The sequence below is a fragment of the Penicillium angulare genome (genome assembly GCF_028827245.1).
Source record: "Penicillium angulare strain IBT 27051 chromosome Unknown utg000009l_segment0_segment0, whole genome shotgun sequence".
Lineage (NCBI taxonomy): Eukaryota > Fungi > Ascomycota > Eurotiomycetes > Eurotiales > Aspergillaceae > Penicillium > Penicillium angulare.
The window spans coordinates 1,251,269-1,269,091 of NW_026623168.1; the positions used below are offsets into that span (position 1 = coordinate 1,251,269).

At 43.8% G+C, this 17,823-nt stretch overlaps 7 protein-coding genes across 7 annotated transcripts; 3 read left to right on the forward strand and 4 right to left on the reverse strand.

Annotated features, from left to right (window-relative positions):
• Positions 1–1,087: 1,087 nt before the first annotated feature.
• N7478_012029 (uncharacterized protein) lies at positions 1,088–2,372 on the forward strand (the record flags this gene model as incomplete). Its single annotated transcript, XM_056928243.1, has 3 exons — positions 1,088–1,369; positions 1,437–1,517; positions 1,605–2,372. The coding sequence occupies 3 exons, from the start codon at positions 1,088–1,090 to the stop codon at positions 2,370–2,372; spliced, it is 1,131 nt and encodes a 376-aa protein (XP_056773970.1).
• Positions 2,373–3,287: 915 nt separating this feature from the next.
• On the forward strand, positions 3,288–7,719 carry N7478_012030 (ABC transporter permease/ATP-binding protein; the record flags this gene model as incomplete). The annotated part of the gene is made up of 9 exons (XM_056928244.1): positions 3,288–3,488; positions 3,546–3,623; positions 3,695–3,796; positions 3,983–4,584; positions 4,647–5,223; positions 5,287–5,851; positions 5,907–6,079; positions 6,135–7,631; positions 7,693–7,719. 9 exons carry the CDS (start codon positions 3,288–3,290, stop codon positions 7,717–7,719), a joined length of 3,822 nt encoding a protein of 1,273 aa, XP_056773971.1.
• A 338-nt stretch (positions 7,720–8,057) lies between these two features.
• Positions 8,058–9,087, reverse strand: N7478_012031 (alpha/beta hydrolase family protein; the record flags this gene model as incomplete). Its single annotated transcript, XM_056928245.1, has 2 exons — positions 8,058–8,864; positions 8,917–9,087. The coding sequence occupies 2 exons, from the start codon at positions 9,085–9,087 to the stop codon at positions 8,058–8,060; spliced, it is 978 nt and encodes a 325-aa protein (XP_056773972.1).
• A 1,707-nt stretch (positions 9,088–10,794) lies between these two features.
• N7478_012032 (uncharacterized protein) lies at positions 10,795–10,974 on the reverse strand (the record flags this gene model as incomplete). The annotated part of the gene is made up of 1 exon (XM_056928246.1): positions 10,795–10,974. One exon carries the CDS (start codon positions 10,972–10,974, stop codon positions 10,795–10,797), a length of 180 nt encoding a protein of 59 aa, XP_056773973.1.
• A 1,138-nt stretch (positions 10,975–12,112) lies between these two features.
• Positions 12,113–13,372, reverse strand: N7478_012033 (uncharacterized protein; the record flags this gene model as incomplete). The annotated part of the gene is made up of 5 exons (XM_056928247.1): positions 12,113–12,400; positions 12,457–12,585; positions 12,723–12,760; positions 12,837–13,059; positions 13,289–13,372. The coding sequence occupies 5 exons, from the start codon at positions 13,370–13,372 to the stop codon at positions 12,113–12,115; spliced, it is 762 nt and encodes a 253-aa protein (XP_056773974.1).
• An 869-nt stretch (positions 13,373–14,241) lies between these two features.
• N7478_012034 (uncharacterized protein) lies at positions 14,242–15,589 on the forward strand (the record flags this gene model as incomplete). The annotated part of the gene is made up of 8 exons (XM_056928248.1): positions 14,242–14,341; positions 14,398–14,446; positions 14,502–14,567; positions 14,620–14,777; positions 14,837–15,009; positions 15,061–15,167; positions 15,221–15,348; positions 15,405–15,589. 8 exons carry the CDS (start codon positions 14,242–14,244, stop codon positions 15,587–15,589), a joined length of 966 nt encoding a protein of 321 aa, XP_056773975.1.
• A 392-nt stretch (positions 15,590–15,981) lies between these two features.
• N7478_012035 (zinc-binding dehydrogenase) lies at positions 15,982–17,294 on the reverse strand (the record flags this gene model as incomplete). Its single annotated transcript, XM_056928249.1, has 7 exons — positions 15,982–16,253; positions 16,321–16,561; positions 16,599–16,675; positions 16,725–16,899; positions 16,973–17,038; positions 17,102–17,169; positions 17,243–17,294. The coding sequence occupies 7 exons, from the start codon at positions 17,292–17,294 to the stop codon at positions 15,982–15,984; spliced, it is 951 nt and encodes a 316-aa protein (XP_056773976.1).
• Between the last annotated feature and the right edge of the window lie 529 nt (positions 17,295–17,823).

Sequence of the window (17,823 nt, forward strand, 5' to 3'; positions counted from 1 at the left end):
AGCCTCGAGTTTGAAATGGAGACTCGTAGTCTTGATGGTTTTGGCTGTGCTTGATGAACGCATATCCCAATCTATACCATCCATTAACTTTCCCCAGGGCCATCACAGCTATTCTCCAGATTAGTCAACATGTAAAAGATTACCATTATGAATACGCAGTTCCTTTGAATGGAATCAATATTCTCAATATCACTAGTGGCCATTGGGATTTCAAAAAGCCCTGGAAGCGACAGTAGGACGACTGATCGTGTTCTTTGTCATTCCAGTGAATCTCTCATCTTTCTTTGTCGCTAAGTCAATCTCCATCACTAAAAGCAACCAAAAACACCATTATCAAAGAGCCTATTGCTTTATTCGACTCACGAGATCCCATGTCGTTGTCCCCGTGGTTCTTGCCTTGAAAGGTTTATAAATAGACAGAAGAGCGGTATTCTTCCAAATTTTACTTTCAAATAATAAAGGGAAGGGGTACGTACCACCATCGAAAAGTATGAGTTGTCTGAAAGATAGCACTTTTAGATGCTGCTGTATAAGAATCAAGGGCTATTCTGTCCGCATATTTCATTTTTCAGAAACTTTTCTTTTCGTTTTACTAGTTCTATTTAGGCCTTATATGTCCAGTGACGAACCAGGTGATTCGCGAAGATAATAAAAAGAAGCTGAAATAGTCTACTTAATTCTCTGGAAAGACCGAGCACCATAACTTGAAATAGCGCAAGTCTGAGATGTCGAGTCAGAGTAGGAAGAGGAGCCACTGGTCCGGCCTACCTCCATATATAGTGAGTCCTTGGAGACGTTCTGGGACAACGCAAAAGCGCCCCAGAGAAAGGGGGGGAATGGAGATAATTCAAAGGCAGTGCTGATCCGGGACGATGTTGAGTTTGCCTACGATGATTATGATGGACGGATCAAAAGATGCGAATGGCGAATCGCGCAGGGATTTCCCAGAAACACATTTCAGGAAAAGATTGCACGGTTAAGGGAGGAAAGGGATCTCCGCAAGTGAGTGATTTGTTTCATTGAACCGATCCGAGTCTTCTTAGCGGAATCATGTATAACAGATATATGTGAAATCAATAGAGCCGTAATGTATCAATACCCAGGCAAAAGTTCGCACGTTATTCAACGTATAGGAACTCTCCAAGTGATACGTGACCATCTGGAGAAAATTGAAGATCCATGCGGAGAACTTCCAAACGTCCTTACAATACTGTTAGCTTATAAAGCTGGTCAGCTACTATTCGACGATAATGCCACCTACTGGGCTCAAGGCAGAATGGTTGGTGGCCCCTCGCCATTCTCCTGGGAGGATTTTGGAAGACTGAACACCGAGGAAAACCGAGGAATAGGAGGGTTCTGGGTTGAAGGAGTGAGTTGAAGCATCCAAATTTTCGTATAGCAAAGACTAAAGAACACTGATGAGAATGAATGATTAGGTTTACTCACGGCAGCCCAAAACTGCCATGCTTGTAAATAAATACACATCCTCGACGCATGATATGCATGGCAAAGTAGAAGTAGGTACTACTAGTACATTCCAGGATCGCGGAACTCTCAAAAAGACAACAATGAAACAATGACTAATTTTTTGTCTTCTTTCGTAGGTCGATCTCACCATCCGACTCTCCCAGGCGGTCCCAGTTGACCCCATGTATCCTCGGGATAATACGTTCGATCGCACTGGCGTACCTTTTCCTGAACTGGAGTTAAAGTTTTCGGATGATACAGGAGCGAGTACGATGAATATTTTCAATGATGATATGCAAAACTTGATGGGAAACAATGCAGGCATGCGGCCCGCCCCAGTGTCGCACCTTATGGGCTATGAAGTCTTTCGCATGGCAAGTGGTGCACGATCTGTGATGAAAATCATTTTGGTGGACGTAAATATCAGGGGGCTAGATAGGAATGATAACCGAGACTTTATGGGTGCCTGGGACTGTATTCCTTGCGCGGTATTTGACCAAAATCAAAACCAGGGCCAGGTGAGGCTGAATGGTCCATGGTTACGGAACATGTACTATGTCGCGACTGCACCTGCGCAAATGGTCACTCTCTGTGCTGGCACTAATAAATCAGATATTTACGCGGCTGATATGCTCCCAAGAGTCGATCGTATAAATCGCAATCCACCTCCTTCCAGGGTGCCTCATTATGGGGTACAGTGGGTCTTAGATGCAACCGACGGTTTCTTTTATCCCCTCGCCGCAGTAGGAGGGCCAGCAGCAGTACCACCAACACCAGTACCACCGATATCAGGACCACCACTAGTAGCAGAACCAGTGGCAATGCCACCGCGAGTACCACCAGGACCGTATCTTCCACCTATAGTAGCAGCAGCAGCACCACCAGGGCCAGCACTACCGCCATGATCAGGACCAGGGCTAGCAGGGAAGGGCCAGGGAGAGTATAAAAATGAACTCCTTGGGACTTCGGGATGAATTCTAGGGCGGAATATTCTGGTGTTTGAGAGTCTGCTATAGAACCTTGGAATCTATATGCGTTTGCTATTCTTTCCACTTCGACTGGTGTTCTTTTTAATAGAATAATATGTGTATCTATTTCTTTAGTTGTATTTTGAGGGAGATGAAGAATTTGAGCAATATCCAATTATTTTATCCTCATTCAGTAGTAAATCTTTGTTTGTATTTTTTTGGAAAATCAGGCAGGTGTTTCCAAGGTTGCTTCGTTGTTTGGAGTCTTTCTTCAACAAAGTCTAATATGTTATGCACAGAACAAGACCTGCACTCGGGACAAGTCAAATCCGAGTATCCGAACCGGTGATCATCTATTATCCTCCGTATGATTGGTGACTTTGCGTACCGGAGTGGATATCCCGGTGGATCCGAGGGAGGGAACGTGAGCGAAATCTCCGCTTCTGGCCTGATGAGGCGCCGTAGGCAGAAGAGCAGAACAGGGAGAAATGAAAAGGAAGATAAATTCACGGAGAATCGTCTAATCCTACCCTGTACAAGCTTGAGGAAGCGGCTCGATCCACCATTTCTAAGTATGGCAGCCTCGTGTTCGCTCCGCTCGCTGTCATTATATTTGTACCGGCGTTGTCCCGTCTCTGAGAAGCTTTGATTATATTAGAAAAATCTGTCATCTTCCACCTCCCTAATCCAGGAACGCTCGTATCCGTATTTTGTGACGCAGAATCAGTTATCACTCGCTAAGTTTGATGTTGTGACGCTCGTAGAAATCAACTCAGCATCTTCCAAAGGCGTCACAATTTATCGCTTCCACTACGCTCGATTCACTGGTCGCATTTCGGGGATACCAACCCGATGGAACAAGATGGGCATCTCCCTCAAAATCCCCCCCAAGAGGGTCATGATAAGAGGTCAGATAAGCCTCAGATAGTCTCACTTTCCGCTTCGTCTATTATAGCAGATGAATCAACGCCAGAACCCACTGATGTCGCCGAAGTCGCTAAGAAAGAGTCCGAAGATGCCAACGAGCAGTCTGCCTCGCTCAAGAACTATTTTGTTCGTGCTTTTTGCATTTGATATCATTTGATTTATGTTGCTAATTCTTATATTTAGCGTGTTCTCTCATACACTACGAATGCAGATCGGATGGTCCTCGTGGTCGCTCTCATTAGCGCCATCGGCTCTGGTGTGGTATGTGTACTCTCGCAATTTGTATTCCTCGGACTGATTGGACTTGGAACTTACTTTTTGTTCGAAATCAGCCATTGCCGATCATGAATATCGTTTTGGGTGGATTGGTAGGCCACTTTAGTGATTATTTCACGCCCGGATCTTCAACCACCGAAGCCCAATTCAAAGCGTCCGTCAGTCAATTAAGGTAAAAATCCCAAACATGAACTATCACTTTGCACGACTAACTCTCAGTGAAGTTTGTACATCGTTTATCTATTCATCGCAAAATTTGTGTTGACATACTTCTCAATGGTAACCCGTGGCACCCTGAAAGACTACCATATACACACATCAAATCTGACTCTTTCTCACTACAGTACTGCTTTCGCGTCATTAGTCTTCGAGTCTCAGCTGCTTTGAGATTGGAGTACATGAACGCGCTTTTCTCTCAGCCCATCAGCAAACTGGACCAAGTGTCAGTTGGTACAGTCATCAACGCCATTACTGTTCTCTCCAACTCGATCCAACAGAGTATCTCGGACAAGTTAGCAATTCTATTTCAGTCAATGGCGCTTTTGATTGCAGCATATATTATTGCCTTTACGTACTCATGGGCTCTCACTCTTGCCACCAGCTCTTGTCTTTTATTCATCATCATCGCCTGCAGTCTGACACTGCCCTTTATCTCCAAGACCCAAAAACTAGTAGATAAGGCAGACGAGAAGCATTCGGCAGTTGCGGCAGAAGTCTTTAGCTCCATTCGAACCGTCATCTCGCTCGGCGCTGAGACCACTCTTGCTCGAAAATACCAAAAATGGGTCGTGGAATCGCGCAACAGAGGACGAAGCATGGCCATCGCCCTGGGAATCCAATTTGGCCTCATCTTCTTTGCTATCTATACAAGCTACTCATTAGCATTCTGGCTTGGACTTAAACTGTTTAGAGAGGGTCATATTGCAGATATCAATACGGTCATCATGTCAGTGGATCCGTGGACCAGTACATCTTTTCTTTTTTCCTTTACTAACCCCTTCTTCGCAGTGTATTCTTTTCTGTCATGGTTGCAGTGACTGTCTTAGGAAACATCGCAACTCCTCTGGTGATGATATTCCAAGCAGCCAGCGCGTCCCTCGCGTTTTTCGAAATCATAGATTCGGAAAGAATTCCCCCTGGAGGTGTCAGTGACCCCGATGCTTTAGCCCAGGGGGATATCACTTTCCAGGATATCCAGTTTACATACCCTGCCCGACCGGACAGCAAGATTCTTCGCGGAATGAACATTCGGATTGCGAAAGGTGCTACCACAGCGTTGGTGGGACCGTCGGGCTCTGGCAAGAGTACTATAATCGCTCTTCTAGAAAGATGGTACGCCCCCCAAGAGGGAAAAATCTGTTTGGGCGAACGTAATATCGAGGAATTGGATTTGAAATGGTGGAGATCTCAAATCGGTCTTGTGCAGCAAGAACCATTTCTATTCAATGATACCATTTTCAAGAATATCTCCTATGGTCTTGTTGGTACACAGTGGGAAAACGAGCCTGATTCAGTCAAGGCCAGACTGGTGGAAAACGCGTGCAAAGAAGCATTCGCAGACGAGTTCATTGATCGACTTCCTAATGTATGTTCACTGCTATTTGATTTAGTTACATCTTTTTGTCCTACCACTAATATTTTCTTCCAGGGATACGAGACTATCGTCGGAGAAAATGGCACCAAGCTCAGTGGTGGCCAAAAGCAGCGTCTAGTCATTGCTCGAAGCATCGTGAAAGAACCGGCTATTCTAATCCTGGACGAGGCTACAAGCGCTATTGATGTTCGTGGAGAGAAGATCGTCCAAGCGGCCCTCGATCGCGTGTCCGAGAACCGCACCACAATCGTTATTGCCCACCGATTGTCCACAATTCGACGTGCCGACCGTATTTTTGTTCTCCGGGAAGGCGTAAGTGTCGAAGACGGAACGCATGAAGAACTTGTTGCAATGGAAAATGGTCTTTATCGCGGCCTGGTGAACGCTCAGAGACTTGATATTGATACCGAAGAGGATGACGAGCCGATGGAAATTAAAGAAGCCTTGGAAAAAGAATTAGATCAATTTACAGCTGCTGTACCGAAAGGCCCAGAAAGCGAAGAGGTTAAGAAATACAAGAAACGTGGTTTCTTTGCAAGTACTGGGTTGTTCATCTACGAAGCGCGAGGACATTGGGTACTTTGCCTTCTTGCGCTGTTGGGGATGTTGGGTGCCGGAGGTATGTTCTATATCGTGTTAACTCACTATTTTCCCTGCTAATTTTGGTGAACCAGCTGCTTTTCCTTTGCAAAGTTGGCTATTTGCAAATATCATTAACGTATTCACTCTCACTGGAGACGAATTGACCCACCAAGCCAACTTCTGGGCCTTGATGTTCTTTGTTCTAGCCCTGGGTATCGCCGCCTGTTATTCCGCCGTTGGATACTCAGCGAATAGACTGTCCATTGTTTGTTCATCCTTTAAAATGGAAGTATTATAGCCTCTTCTAACTTGATATATAGGAAATTACTGCCTCGTGTCGGACAGAATACTTTTCAAACATTCTGAAGAAGCCCGTTCCATTCTATGACCTGAAAGAAAACGCCTCTGGCTCCCTGGTATCTAACCTGGCCACAGATCCAAGAAAAATCCAGGAATTGATTGGGCTAAATGGTGCTTTCCCTGTCATTTCAATATTCAGCATGATAGGTTGTGTCGCCATCGCATTTTCATTTGGGTGGAAGTTAAGTCTTGTAGCTGTGTTTGCTGCTCTCCCCTGTGTATTCCTTGCTGCCTTCATGCGCATTCGATACGAAATGCAATTCGACGCTCTTAACACAGCCGTCTATGCAGGCAGTTCTCAATTCGCAGCAGAGGCCATCGAAGCCTTCAGAACCGTTTCATCATTAACCATGGAGAACACTATTCTGGACCATTATTCAGGCCTGTTGAAGCTGCAGCAGAAGAAAGCTTTCCGCAAAGCTATGCCAGCAACCTTGGTTTTTGCTTTCTCCGATAGTGTAGAGCTTTGCGCCATGGCACTAACATTCTGGTATGGAGGCCAACTTCTCGCCGCGAGGGAGTATGAGCCTACTTCTTTTTTCGTTGTATACATGGCGATCATCATCGGTGGCCAACAAGCGGGACAGTTCTTTAGTTTCGGACCCAACATTGCCCAGGCTACGGCATCTGCGAATCGTATATTGAATTTCAGACCGAGTGGTGACGAGATTCTGATGAGTTCTGGAAAGAGCATGGTTAATGGGTCCAGCCAGCCTGGTGCACGACTCCTCTTTCAAGATATTGCGTTTAAATATGCCTCGCAGGACGCTCCTCTTTTCACGGGACTCAACCTTGCGATCGAAAGCGGCCAGTTTGTTGCGTTCGTTGGCCCTTCCGGCTGTGGTAAGACCACAGTGATATCGTTACTAGAGCGGTTTTATAAACCCTTCCAAGGAAATATCCACCTGAATGGGGATGATATCAGCGCCATTGACACAACATCTTATCGAAGAACATTATCTTTAGTGGCTCAGGAACCACGTCTATTCGAGGGCACTATCCGCGACAACATCACGGTTGGACTTGATAGCACAGAGTATACCGAGGACGAATTAATCAAGGCATGCTCTGACGCTGAGATTCACAACTTCATAATCTCCCTGCCAGAAGGATACTCTACAGAATTGGGTATCAAAGCTCAAGCCGCTCTTAGTGGAGGACAGCGACAAAGACTATGTATCGCACGTGCACTCTTGAGAAAACCATCACTCCTCCTTCTGGACGAGGCGACATCTAGTCTGGACTCGCAGTCCGAAAAGTTGGTCCAAGCTGCTCTTGAACGATTAGCTGAGAAGAGAAGCATGACCATTGTCGCGGTCGCACATAGATTAGCAACTATCCAGAAGGCAGATGTCATCTTTGTCTTTGGGGAGAATGAGAATGGACAAGGATCGCGAATCGTCGAACAGGGCAGCCATCTGGAACTGCTTCGAAATAAAGGAACATATTGGCAAATGGTTCGTGTTTCCTTTGATTGATCTTCAAGACGGGTTCACTAACAATATTTCAATAATATAGTGCCAAGCAAACGGAATGGACAGATAAAACTAACCGTGCTCCCTAACCTCGCCCTCTTAACTCACGACTTTATGCCACTTCTCCCAACTCAGAGTTTTTTCTCGACTCAAAATAGTGTATTAGTCTCACAACTCACATTGTGGCATATCTTCACTCAGTATGTACAACTTAATAGAGCATATATCAAAGTATACACCGGTGGCGTTTACAAAATGAAACTCAACGTGTGCATACGAGTTCCTTTCTTCTATGTAAAATCCCAGGAACCCCAGGGTACTTGAAAAATTTAACAAAATCGAATTGTAAGAGCATTGAAAGCTTATTTTCTTCCGAGATGAATGTGAATGATCGCTTAATTCCCCATTTCACTCCAACCAATCTTTCAACACCGGCGCTAGAGCATTTGTCAACCATTCTTCTTTCAACGATGAATCCGCATCAAAACCATGCGCCCCAGGACGCAAACAAAGCGAAATTTTATCACCGCCCTGCCTTGATTTCAAAGCCTTGCGAGCCTTGTTCACGAATCTGTGGCTAGCTTCTACCAAGACAGCACGATCTTCAACTCCATGAATAATCAACAAGCCGCCCGGTGGAAGTTTCACATCTGGCTGATCCAATCTCGGTAGTTGAAACATAGTATCGTAATACCTTGTGTTCTCTGAGTTGCGAGTGTATAAGCCCGATCCTCGTTTGTGCTCTGCAATTGCGATACTGAGATGAGCCCGCTGGTAGTCTATATCGGCTGAGACAAATTCCCCGGGTTGTATGTTGGCAATGTACTCATCTATAAATGATTCTGGCTCTGTTGGATTTGGATGATCGAGAAGAATGGCGGGCTCGTCCCAGCTCAGGAGCGGGTAGGCTGTCGTCGCTGCACGGATTTGATCAGGGTAAGTGAATGTCAAGTAGAGGCTCAGCAGGCCACCAGCTGACTCCCCGGCCGTCATAACACGGTCTAGATCAATCATAACGTTATGCAATTTGAGAATGTCTCGCAATGTATCTGAATGAAGCCATGTCCAGAAATCATCCATATCTTCCAAGATTTGAACTCCCGTGGCCTCGGGCATTAAGCGATAGTTCGGTGAGACGATAATCGCGCCATGAGTTTCTGCCAACTCAGGAAGCCAAGCTGAAAACATTGGAGAGAACATTGAGTCGCCTCCGGTCTAACTTATCAGTTAATTTTCCCATTTCATGTTAGATTGGCGAAATGCTTACCAGTCCACCGCCATGTACTCGAGCTATGACAGGTCTTAGCCCAGCAGGCAGAGATTTTGGAACTATCACATCTGCTCGAATGCTGTGATTTCCGACCGTCTTGTAGTTCAGTTGGATGACATTGACATTGGTGAATTTCTGGCCAAAAGTGGCTCCCGAAATGGATGTCATTTTGCAGTGTGATGTGGGATGATGAATTGAATTGCGAAATATTGGGAAATGATTAGAGGTCAGATGAAAGCTGATTTGAAGTTGAAGTTGAACACTGATTATCGAAGGCAGGAAGATACTGTATTTATATTTCATTGACTTGAATATTGCATCGCCATCAAACACTATATCCACCAGTTGACTCGATGTTGGATGCTGTTTGATTAATTTGTTGCGGAAACATCAGATTATGATTGGTGGACTTTCTTATCGGGCAATATGCGAGCGTCGATCTGATTGGTGGGTCAAAAGAGACAAACATCAACATTAAATTTGGTTGATTTGCATTATTTGCATTATTTGCACTACTTTGTCTTGTCTTGTTTGATAGGAAATACAGCTGGAGTCCTACATTAGGGGCAAGAACACATCTAATCTTCTTTTGGCAAATTCAAAGAGAAGAAAATATTTCAAATAGCGAAACTTCAAACCTGTCCAACATCACTCTGCTGGTCTGAGAACATACACAGTATCCTATCTCGCAGGCTACACGTTACAAGGGGTAACTGAGCCCGGTACTAGGGTCAAATGGCCACCAACATTGGGCAGCGAACGTCGAATACTGAAATGTGTTGGAGGGTTCTTCGGGTGAGACCTCTCCCATGCCATATCTGCACGCCCCTCTTTATTCAATATTAGTCACTGGCCTGGTATGTTGTCATCAAACATAGAGGAACTTACATCAAGAAAGCGCAAGTATATGATGAATTGTGGGGAGTCACAATAGGTAGCAGGGTCGCATTTTTCACACTAAAATGGATGTTAGAATACTGCCACTGTATGAAATCCCAAGTACCAGATGCGATGGGAAATCCAGCATCGCGTTCTCGACACACTCACCCAAATGGCATATTTGTACAAGTCACTGGAACAATACTAGTGTTGACGATGGGTACTTGGATCACGCCTTCCGGTATAGTGGTTACAGAGGCGGAGAGAGCTCCCGAAATGGCCTGGAATGAAGCTCAAGTTAGTCGCTATCCAATCAAATGCAAAGTGTTCAGTACAATGGAAGCATTCTGAGTGTATGCCAGGGCATGATAAGCTTGAAGCTCTAACAATAATGCGATAGTAGAAAGTCTCATGATTGAAAAAGAGAAGCGAGATTCAGAGATACACGGGAATCTAAAGGTTCGAATACTATCTTGATTAGAAAAATATTCGTTCGTTTTATCCGTCGGACCCTTTTCTTAGGCGTCCAATCTGAAAGTAGGCTGCATACATAAAGAAAAAAACGCAATATTTAGCGAAGCGATCATCAAATGTTATTGGGTGATAAAGACAAGGAAGTGGCATTTTGAAGTATCCGATGAAACCCGAGATCTCCGGTCTGACATACATCTCTTGGCAATTAAATTGCTCTTCTATGGTCCTTGCCTAATATAGAAATGCCCCACAGCTATGCATAGAAGCAAAGTTCTTTCTGAGGATGTGCCACAAATTTTTGTCCTTTTCAGCCCCCAACGATTTGTTTCGGGTCATTCAATCCTTTCTCTAGATAATCAATCGTGAGATTCTGCCAGGATGCAGAAACACTCAATAATTATTGATTCTTAACGCCCCGGCTGCTTTTGTTGTCGCAAAGTATACAGCAGCGATTGGTGTCCCAGACTTCCTATATCGAACACAAGTATAAGTTGGTTGCACTGAGACATGTAGCACACATTTTTAATCAGAAGCAATTGGCTCGGACATGATGATATCTACATCACCAACCTGTTCGATAAAACCAGCGACAATGATTCCATCGGTGCCAGGGGCTACAGCGACCGTCATAACAGTTGAGAGGCAGATGGGAGCAATGGGGGAGAAACTCATGGTGGATTGAAAATAGAAGTGGTATTTCATTGTAACGGATAGAATGCTTTTGATCGGAAGCAACCAGTCTTGATACTTATATGGATGGTCACGGTAATAACACGCCATGGACTGACTCTTTCGAGTGTATATGAAACTGGTATTTCTCTTGTTGTTGCTATCGGAAAGTAATGGTCATAAAGGGAAAAGAAGGGAAAGAAGCAAGTTATCAAGCAATCAACTAAGTAAGTAGCCGAATTTGAGTTGATAATTAAGAATGTATTTCAAGTTTCTTCTTGGTGCTGGATCGATCTTCTACTGTATATATCGGATGGGGATATGAATTCACGGCAGCTCCGGAAAGGACAAACGGCTTCGTGTGGATATTTACACTGGACAAAAAATGCCGACATCTGAGATCATTCATAAGATCTTGGAATAGAACTAATTGTTTGCAGGAAAAAGCTCGGGCGAGCTTTGATTACAGACTTTGACCACAGCCCATCAACTCTACAACAGCCAGCAGGAGTAAAATAAAGACTCATGATTTGGTCAACAATAGATCAGAGACCAGAAAGGAAAAATATCGTCTGTCCTAACAATAAATTAAAAGTTTCACAGTAACCTGATACATATTTTATCTACAAAAGGAATACTGGTAGATGTTGGGGATCTCTAGAATTGGCAAAATTCACGTCCCGAATTTGACTACATATTCAGGTTGTAGATTCACGAATGAAGAAACGCATGAATGGATTAAATATGCCCAAACTATCAAAAAATAAACATCAGATCATATGAATATTTTCAAGGCGACAATATTAAACTGAATCAACCCGCGCAGTTAAAACAATAACAAAAATCTCAAACACGTCAAAAGTGCCAATTTTCGCGTATCCCATGCCACTCGATGTCATTTAAAGTTTGCGCCATACTTCTGATTATATTGAAGAGTAAATTCTCCCATAGTAAGTGCTACCTTATCCTTTTCAAATTCAAACGAGTTTTCAAGCATATGTCGAGCCGTCATTGCAAACCGCAGACCACCAATAGATTCAACAGAATGCTGGAAGAGCCTGAGTCAGGACTACATATAATTTCATTGGAAGCTGGGAGAACATACCTCGTAATAATTTTGAATATCCACTCCTTTCATAACAACAATGTTGCCAGGGTAAAGAGTTAATTCCTAGACTGTTTTTGTTGGCCTCTCTCTCGAACTCTTCTGGATAAGTTTCCTTCGCTCATTATCGTACTCCTCCCTCAATAATTCACCACTCGAGTACTGTTCCTTTAAAATCTTTCGACGAACGTAATTTCGACACCCTTTCACTACATGGTCTTCAGTAAGTAGGATGCCCTGCTTATTTGCACCCCGGTAGTATAGCGGCTTCATGCGGAAAGACATCTTAGCCTTAGCACCTAGGCAAAGGGTAGCGATAGTTGGTTCTAGTCTTTCATTTCCGTCATTATGCCACTGAAGCTAGTTAGTAAAATGCTGAAAAACCGTAAACAGAGAGGGCTTTTAGTTACCTTTATGCCATGGCCTTTGAGATATCCTATAATTAACATTTCATTTGCTCGTTGTTTCTCCATTCCATCATCTTGGTTGACGAAGTCAAAAGCCCAGTCGAAGTGTGCATAGCCAGATAGATATAAGACCTGGGTTCATGCTATGAAACTCACTGAACGATTGTCAGGGATTAGGAATATTAAATTTATACGGTAGGCCCTATTTATGATAACCCGAAAATGTTAGAAGAATGTTAAGTTTTCCTGTCTAGTACCTGTGCACTTACAATAATTTTTAGGAGACTCTTTGTCATCATTTCGGGCACTGTTACATGTTAGAAACACACATCTGATCTTAGGTAGGGTTAGTATATAGTAGTATGTCACTTTATACAGCTTACCTATGGGAGCCTTAACGCGATATCGCCGAAGGCCAATGTCAACATCTTGGAGCAAAGAAAATAACTCGTCTGCTCCCTTTTCATTTCCATTAATAGCTATATTGGACACGAAGTGGGTTACTGTGCCTATAAGTGTGTCGCCATCAGTCAAACTGTACTTATCTATGCGATAAGGCAAATGAGGAGGATTCAAGTTTCGCTTCTCATTTCGCTTCTCAGGTAGCTGGAACTTTTCATTATAAGTAGGATCAGTGTAAAATCTTCCAATCCATATAATTCTTCATCGGTCAAATCTTTAATTCCAAGTCGCTGGAAAAAATATGCTCCCAGGTACATCCGCGTTCATGTGCGTGCTTTCGGGCGTTCATCCTACCATCAGAGAAATGTGGAACATCACACTTCCAGCCTCGTAGGAACACACGAGGAACACATCTGTGACAAGTTGGACATACCGTGCCTGTAACCGCAGGTTCTCCATATAAATAACTCTTCAATTCTTCAGAATCACGGACTGGTAGCTGCGGGATGCAGGTCATACTTGGCCTTCTTCAGGCACTCCTGCCAGTAGTTGATCCGATAAGAGAGAAATGTTTCATGAACTCTAGGCGCTCTCCTGTGTTCGCTTTCTCTCCTTTGATCTTCCAAAAATACCGACAATTCTGATTGAAAAACATCCAGCCAACTTTATATATTAGAGGATATGTCTCGCCACAACTACATGTCCAATACACAAAACCTGAAGATATGTGTTTCCCATCAAAAAGAATGGATAAATCACACGAACTAGCTGTGATTTTTCGAGATTGTATTAAACGAATAAAGAAATGGACTTGATCTTGATCTTGAATAAAACATAGAAATATAGTGCCGCTGTCAATGAAACACTCCTAGTCTCGTTCCAAAGAGTCTGAACGCCAGGTTATATCAATAAAGGGAACCTCCAATACTACAGTACAAAGAGATGTCACATGCAGTAAAGGGAAGGGAAGGATACGTCGGCAGGCGTTCTGGTGCAAAATACTAAATGTGGACTGGTGGCCATACTAAGGCCCTTTTGGGAATTATGCTGTGTTAGTATTACAACCTTGGAAGTGGGTATCGACGCGGTGTAATTTAAAAAAAAGGGCGGACGGCTGCCCTAACATATCAACCTCAACAGTAGTGGACTCATTACTCGCCGAGCCAAAGCTGGGGTTTACCGACAACGGCTTACTGTATGAGGCTAGCCGGCCGAGCATTTCGAAGCGGGGGAAGAACTAAACGAGAGACTAGCTCAGAGAGCATGAGGACACGGGGTATAAGTGTGATAATTTTGCAAAGCTTTGCATTGGAATCAACATCAATATTCGTACCCGAACATTTCCAGTCCAGAGATTATTCTCTACTGCCATAATTTGCAAACAAAATGCCTCGGCTACCTCGTTACGAGTACACGGGTCCGGTGGATTGTAGCATTCCACCAGATCGGGAAGTCCTCAAAGGCAAGAGTGTCATTATTACAGGCGGTACATTAATTAGATGAAGACTTCTACTAAGCTAAACTTGGCTGATTGTGTCTTAGGGGCAAATGGCATGGGCTTAGAGACAGCACGCGCCTTCGCGACCGAAGGGTAGGTTCATTTTCTGTGTTAAAATCATAAAAATGCCCGCTTATCTTTCCTATAGAGCTTTCGTTACTATCGCTGATCTTGACGATGTACAAGGAAAGAAAGCTGTGGAGGAGTTAGGCCCGTTAGTGGATCAATCTATTCGGTAGCTGGATAGCCTGTTGACCAGATCACAGTAACACCCAATTCGTCAAATGCAACATCTCATTATGGGAAGATCAAGTCACTGTTTTTGAAGCTGCTATTGAAAACTCCCCTTGTCGAAGCTGCGATATTGTGATTGCCAATGCGGGCATTAGTCGTGCCTCTGGAGATGATCTCTGGCCTCTGGATGGTGAGTTTCGAATCGATATAGGGAGCATATTTCAACTCGGGATACTGATCTGCCTATAGATCCTAATGCCCCACCTGTGAAGCCCCAGCTTAATATTGTGAATGTCAATTTGGTTGGCACCATGTATACTTGGAAGCTGGCGGTTCATTACTTCCGCAAGCAACCGGATACCGAAGATCGAGACCGGTGCTTTATTATAAATGGCAGTCTAGTTGCGTGGATTGATTCTCCAGTATGTTCCAAAGGTCCGGAAAGTCACATTAAAATACTGATCTCTCTTTAGGCCAACTGGCAATATACCAGCAGCAAGTATGGACTACGAGGTCTAATGAGAACGGCCCGCCGGAACACCCATGAACAGGGAATTCGAATCAATTACGTCGCACCATGGTATGCCATTTGATGTAAATTGTCATGGTAAAAAACTTCTAACGATCATCTAGTTACATCAAAAGTGCAATTCGATCAGCTGCTTACGAGGCTGAGCTGATTTCCAAGGGAGTAGAGTTTGCGCCGCCTGAAGATGTTGCTACTTGTATGATGAGACTTGCCACAGATCGAACAATAAATGGTAAGCTAAATAGCAAGCTTGGCCGTTTACTTTTGGGTCTTTTCTTATTAAGCTAGGTCACTCACTCGTGATCACGCCGAGATCTGTTGCGAAAGAAGGTTTCATGGATGTGAATATGGATGATCACGTTGAGGAAGGCTTCTTCAAGCGAAATCAGGAGACTCAGTTGAGAATTATTGAAGATAAATGGGAGCCTGGCTGGAGCAAAGGACGAAGTGCAGAGGGAGCCAAAAAGGCATAAGCCCGTCGGGATGTCAACTTCTGCGGATCGGCGTCTTAATCTCGACAGTTTTCATATTGAAATTTCGTATTCGTAAGTTTGAATAAATCATAAACAATATTAAGCCCACTTATCTATTACATGGTAGGCTCGATAGGCATAAATCTGTCTGGGTTTCTACTATGGTTTATGTGAAAGCCGATAAAAGGCTCTGACGAGATGTATTATGAGGCGTTATGGATTCCAGCGCAATGACAAAAGAACGTGCACTCGACCAATGGCCCTCATCAAAGTATGAAGTGGAAAGAAAGAAAAAAGAAAGAGAGAAAGAGAGAGAAAACAGAGAGGTCAAAAGAGAAAAGAAGAAAAAAATCCGTAACAGTCGCAGAATGAGATTTTTTCTCTGCACCGTCTTAAGCTTCCGTGTCAAAGACCAAGGCTACTCGGTCTTTGATTTTGCCTGCTCTTAAGTCTCTCAAGACTTCCGGAAAATCCTGGAGTCGACCCATTTCCACCTGAGGCAAGATGATCTTTTTTGCGATTAGGTCAAGTACTTCTACGATATCTTGATACTGCCCCCCGTAAGTGAAAATAATGCTCAGTCGTTTCCGAATTCCCATTTTCCTACCCAGCTCATTTATGCGATCCAGTGTACCGATACATAGGATCTTCCCTCCGGGGCGAACTGAATGAATTAGAAAGAGGTTCAATGGATTAATATATGCTCCGGGATTAGTTTCAAAGCAACATACCAATTTGCAGTGCGTCTTGGAACGTCTGATGCTCCCCCACAAACTCTAAAACTGTATCGATATTGCCTTGTAATCCACTTCCCTCGATGAAATCCTGCACTGACTTTCCAACTGGAACTATGTCTGTTGCTGGAACTCCTATCTCTAAAGCAGAATCCAGTTTCTCTTGCCTCAAGTCAGATACAATCACTCGAGCCCCGATAACTCGAACAATCTGTAAGGCATTGGAAACCCAATCCTCCTAAGCCAAAAGGAAAGACGGTCTCCTCTTTTTTCACCTCTGCTCGTCGAGTAATACCATGGTAGGCTGTAGTTACTGCATCAGTCGCAACTGCTACCACACCTGATGGAATTCCTTTGCTTTGGGTTAGTACTATTCTGTGCCCGGTTTGAAGGCTGCTTACCACTTGGCAGAAGAATTGCAGCACGGATATCTACTGCTACGTATTGCGCATAGAATCCATCCTGGCCAATCCCGTGGTGCACACCATCGGCGCATAGTTGCGGTAGATCACGCGAACATTCTGAGCAATTGTCTAACCCACAGCCTGGAACGGCAAGAAGAGCGATCCGGTCACCCTGCATTAGGGATACCAATTAGTTTCAACCAATAGATTGGGCCTAAAGCACCAAGGCCAGCCTTTTGACTCACAACCTTAAACCTGACGTCTTTGACTCGTGAACCAATCCTTATAATCTCGCCGCATCCTTCATGGCCCTACATAATTTGAGGTAAATTACTTATTTCACTTGCAAAGTATTATTTGTCCTTGCTACATACAAGGATATACTTTTCATTGAATTTTGGACGATTTTCGACATCTAGAAGCGGCTGATCACTGTGGCACACTAAAAGAGATATGTATTAATTCGGTTCCCACATTTCAGTCACGCTTTTAGACCTCTCTCAAATCTCACATACCTCCAGATGCCAGCAATTTGATCAGTAGCCCTCTGGGTGGAGTATCCGGCATTGGCACCTTCCCCCAAACCTGCTACCCATCGTCAGGCACTGTCAATATTCACCCCCAGTTCCATGTTGTAACAATAGGATATTATTTACCGGCAAAGAATTCCCTTTATGTTTCCTCCAAGCATACATAGTTGATGAATAATGAATACTGGCCATTTCGAATAGATTCAAGTTATAACTATAATTAGAACAGAGGTATTGAACTTGAAGTATGTATCTGATTCTCTGAGATGCATTTCGCGTTATATACTACTCGTTGAGCGCACCGCAACACGATGAGCTGGCGGTTTCTTGGTTTCGTTTATGCCCAGAAATGACAACCAATACCCCATCTTCCCCGCATTGCCGTCGGTTATAATTCCAAACTCGAAGCCAATTTCAGCATCACAATGTTGTTCTAGTCTTGGATAATTTTATTTAATCTACTAATTTTATCCCCTCAGATATTGAATTCAATTCTTAGGTATAAGTGTAATCTGATACTTACATCATCAAATTTTCACAGACACTATTGTGTCTTCTTGGGCTTT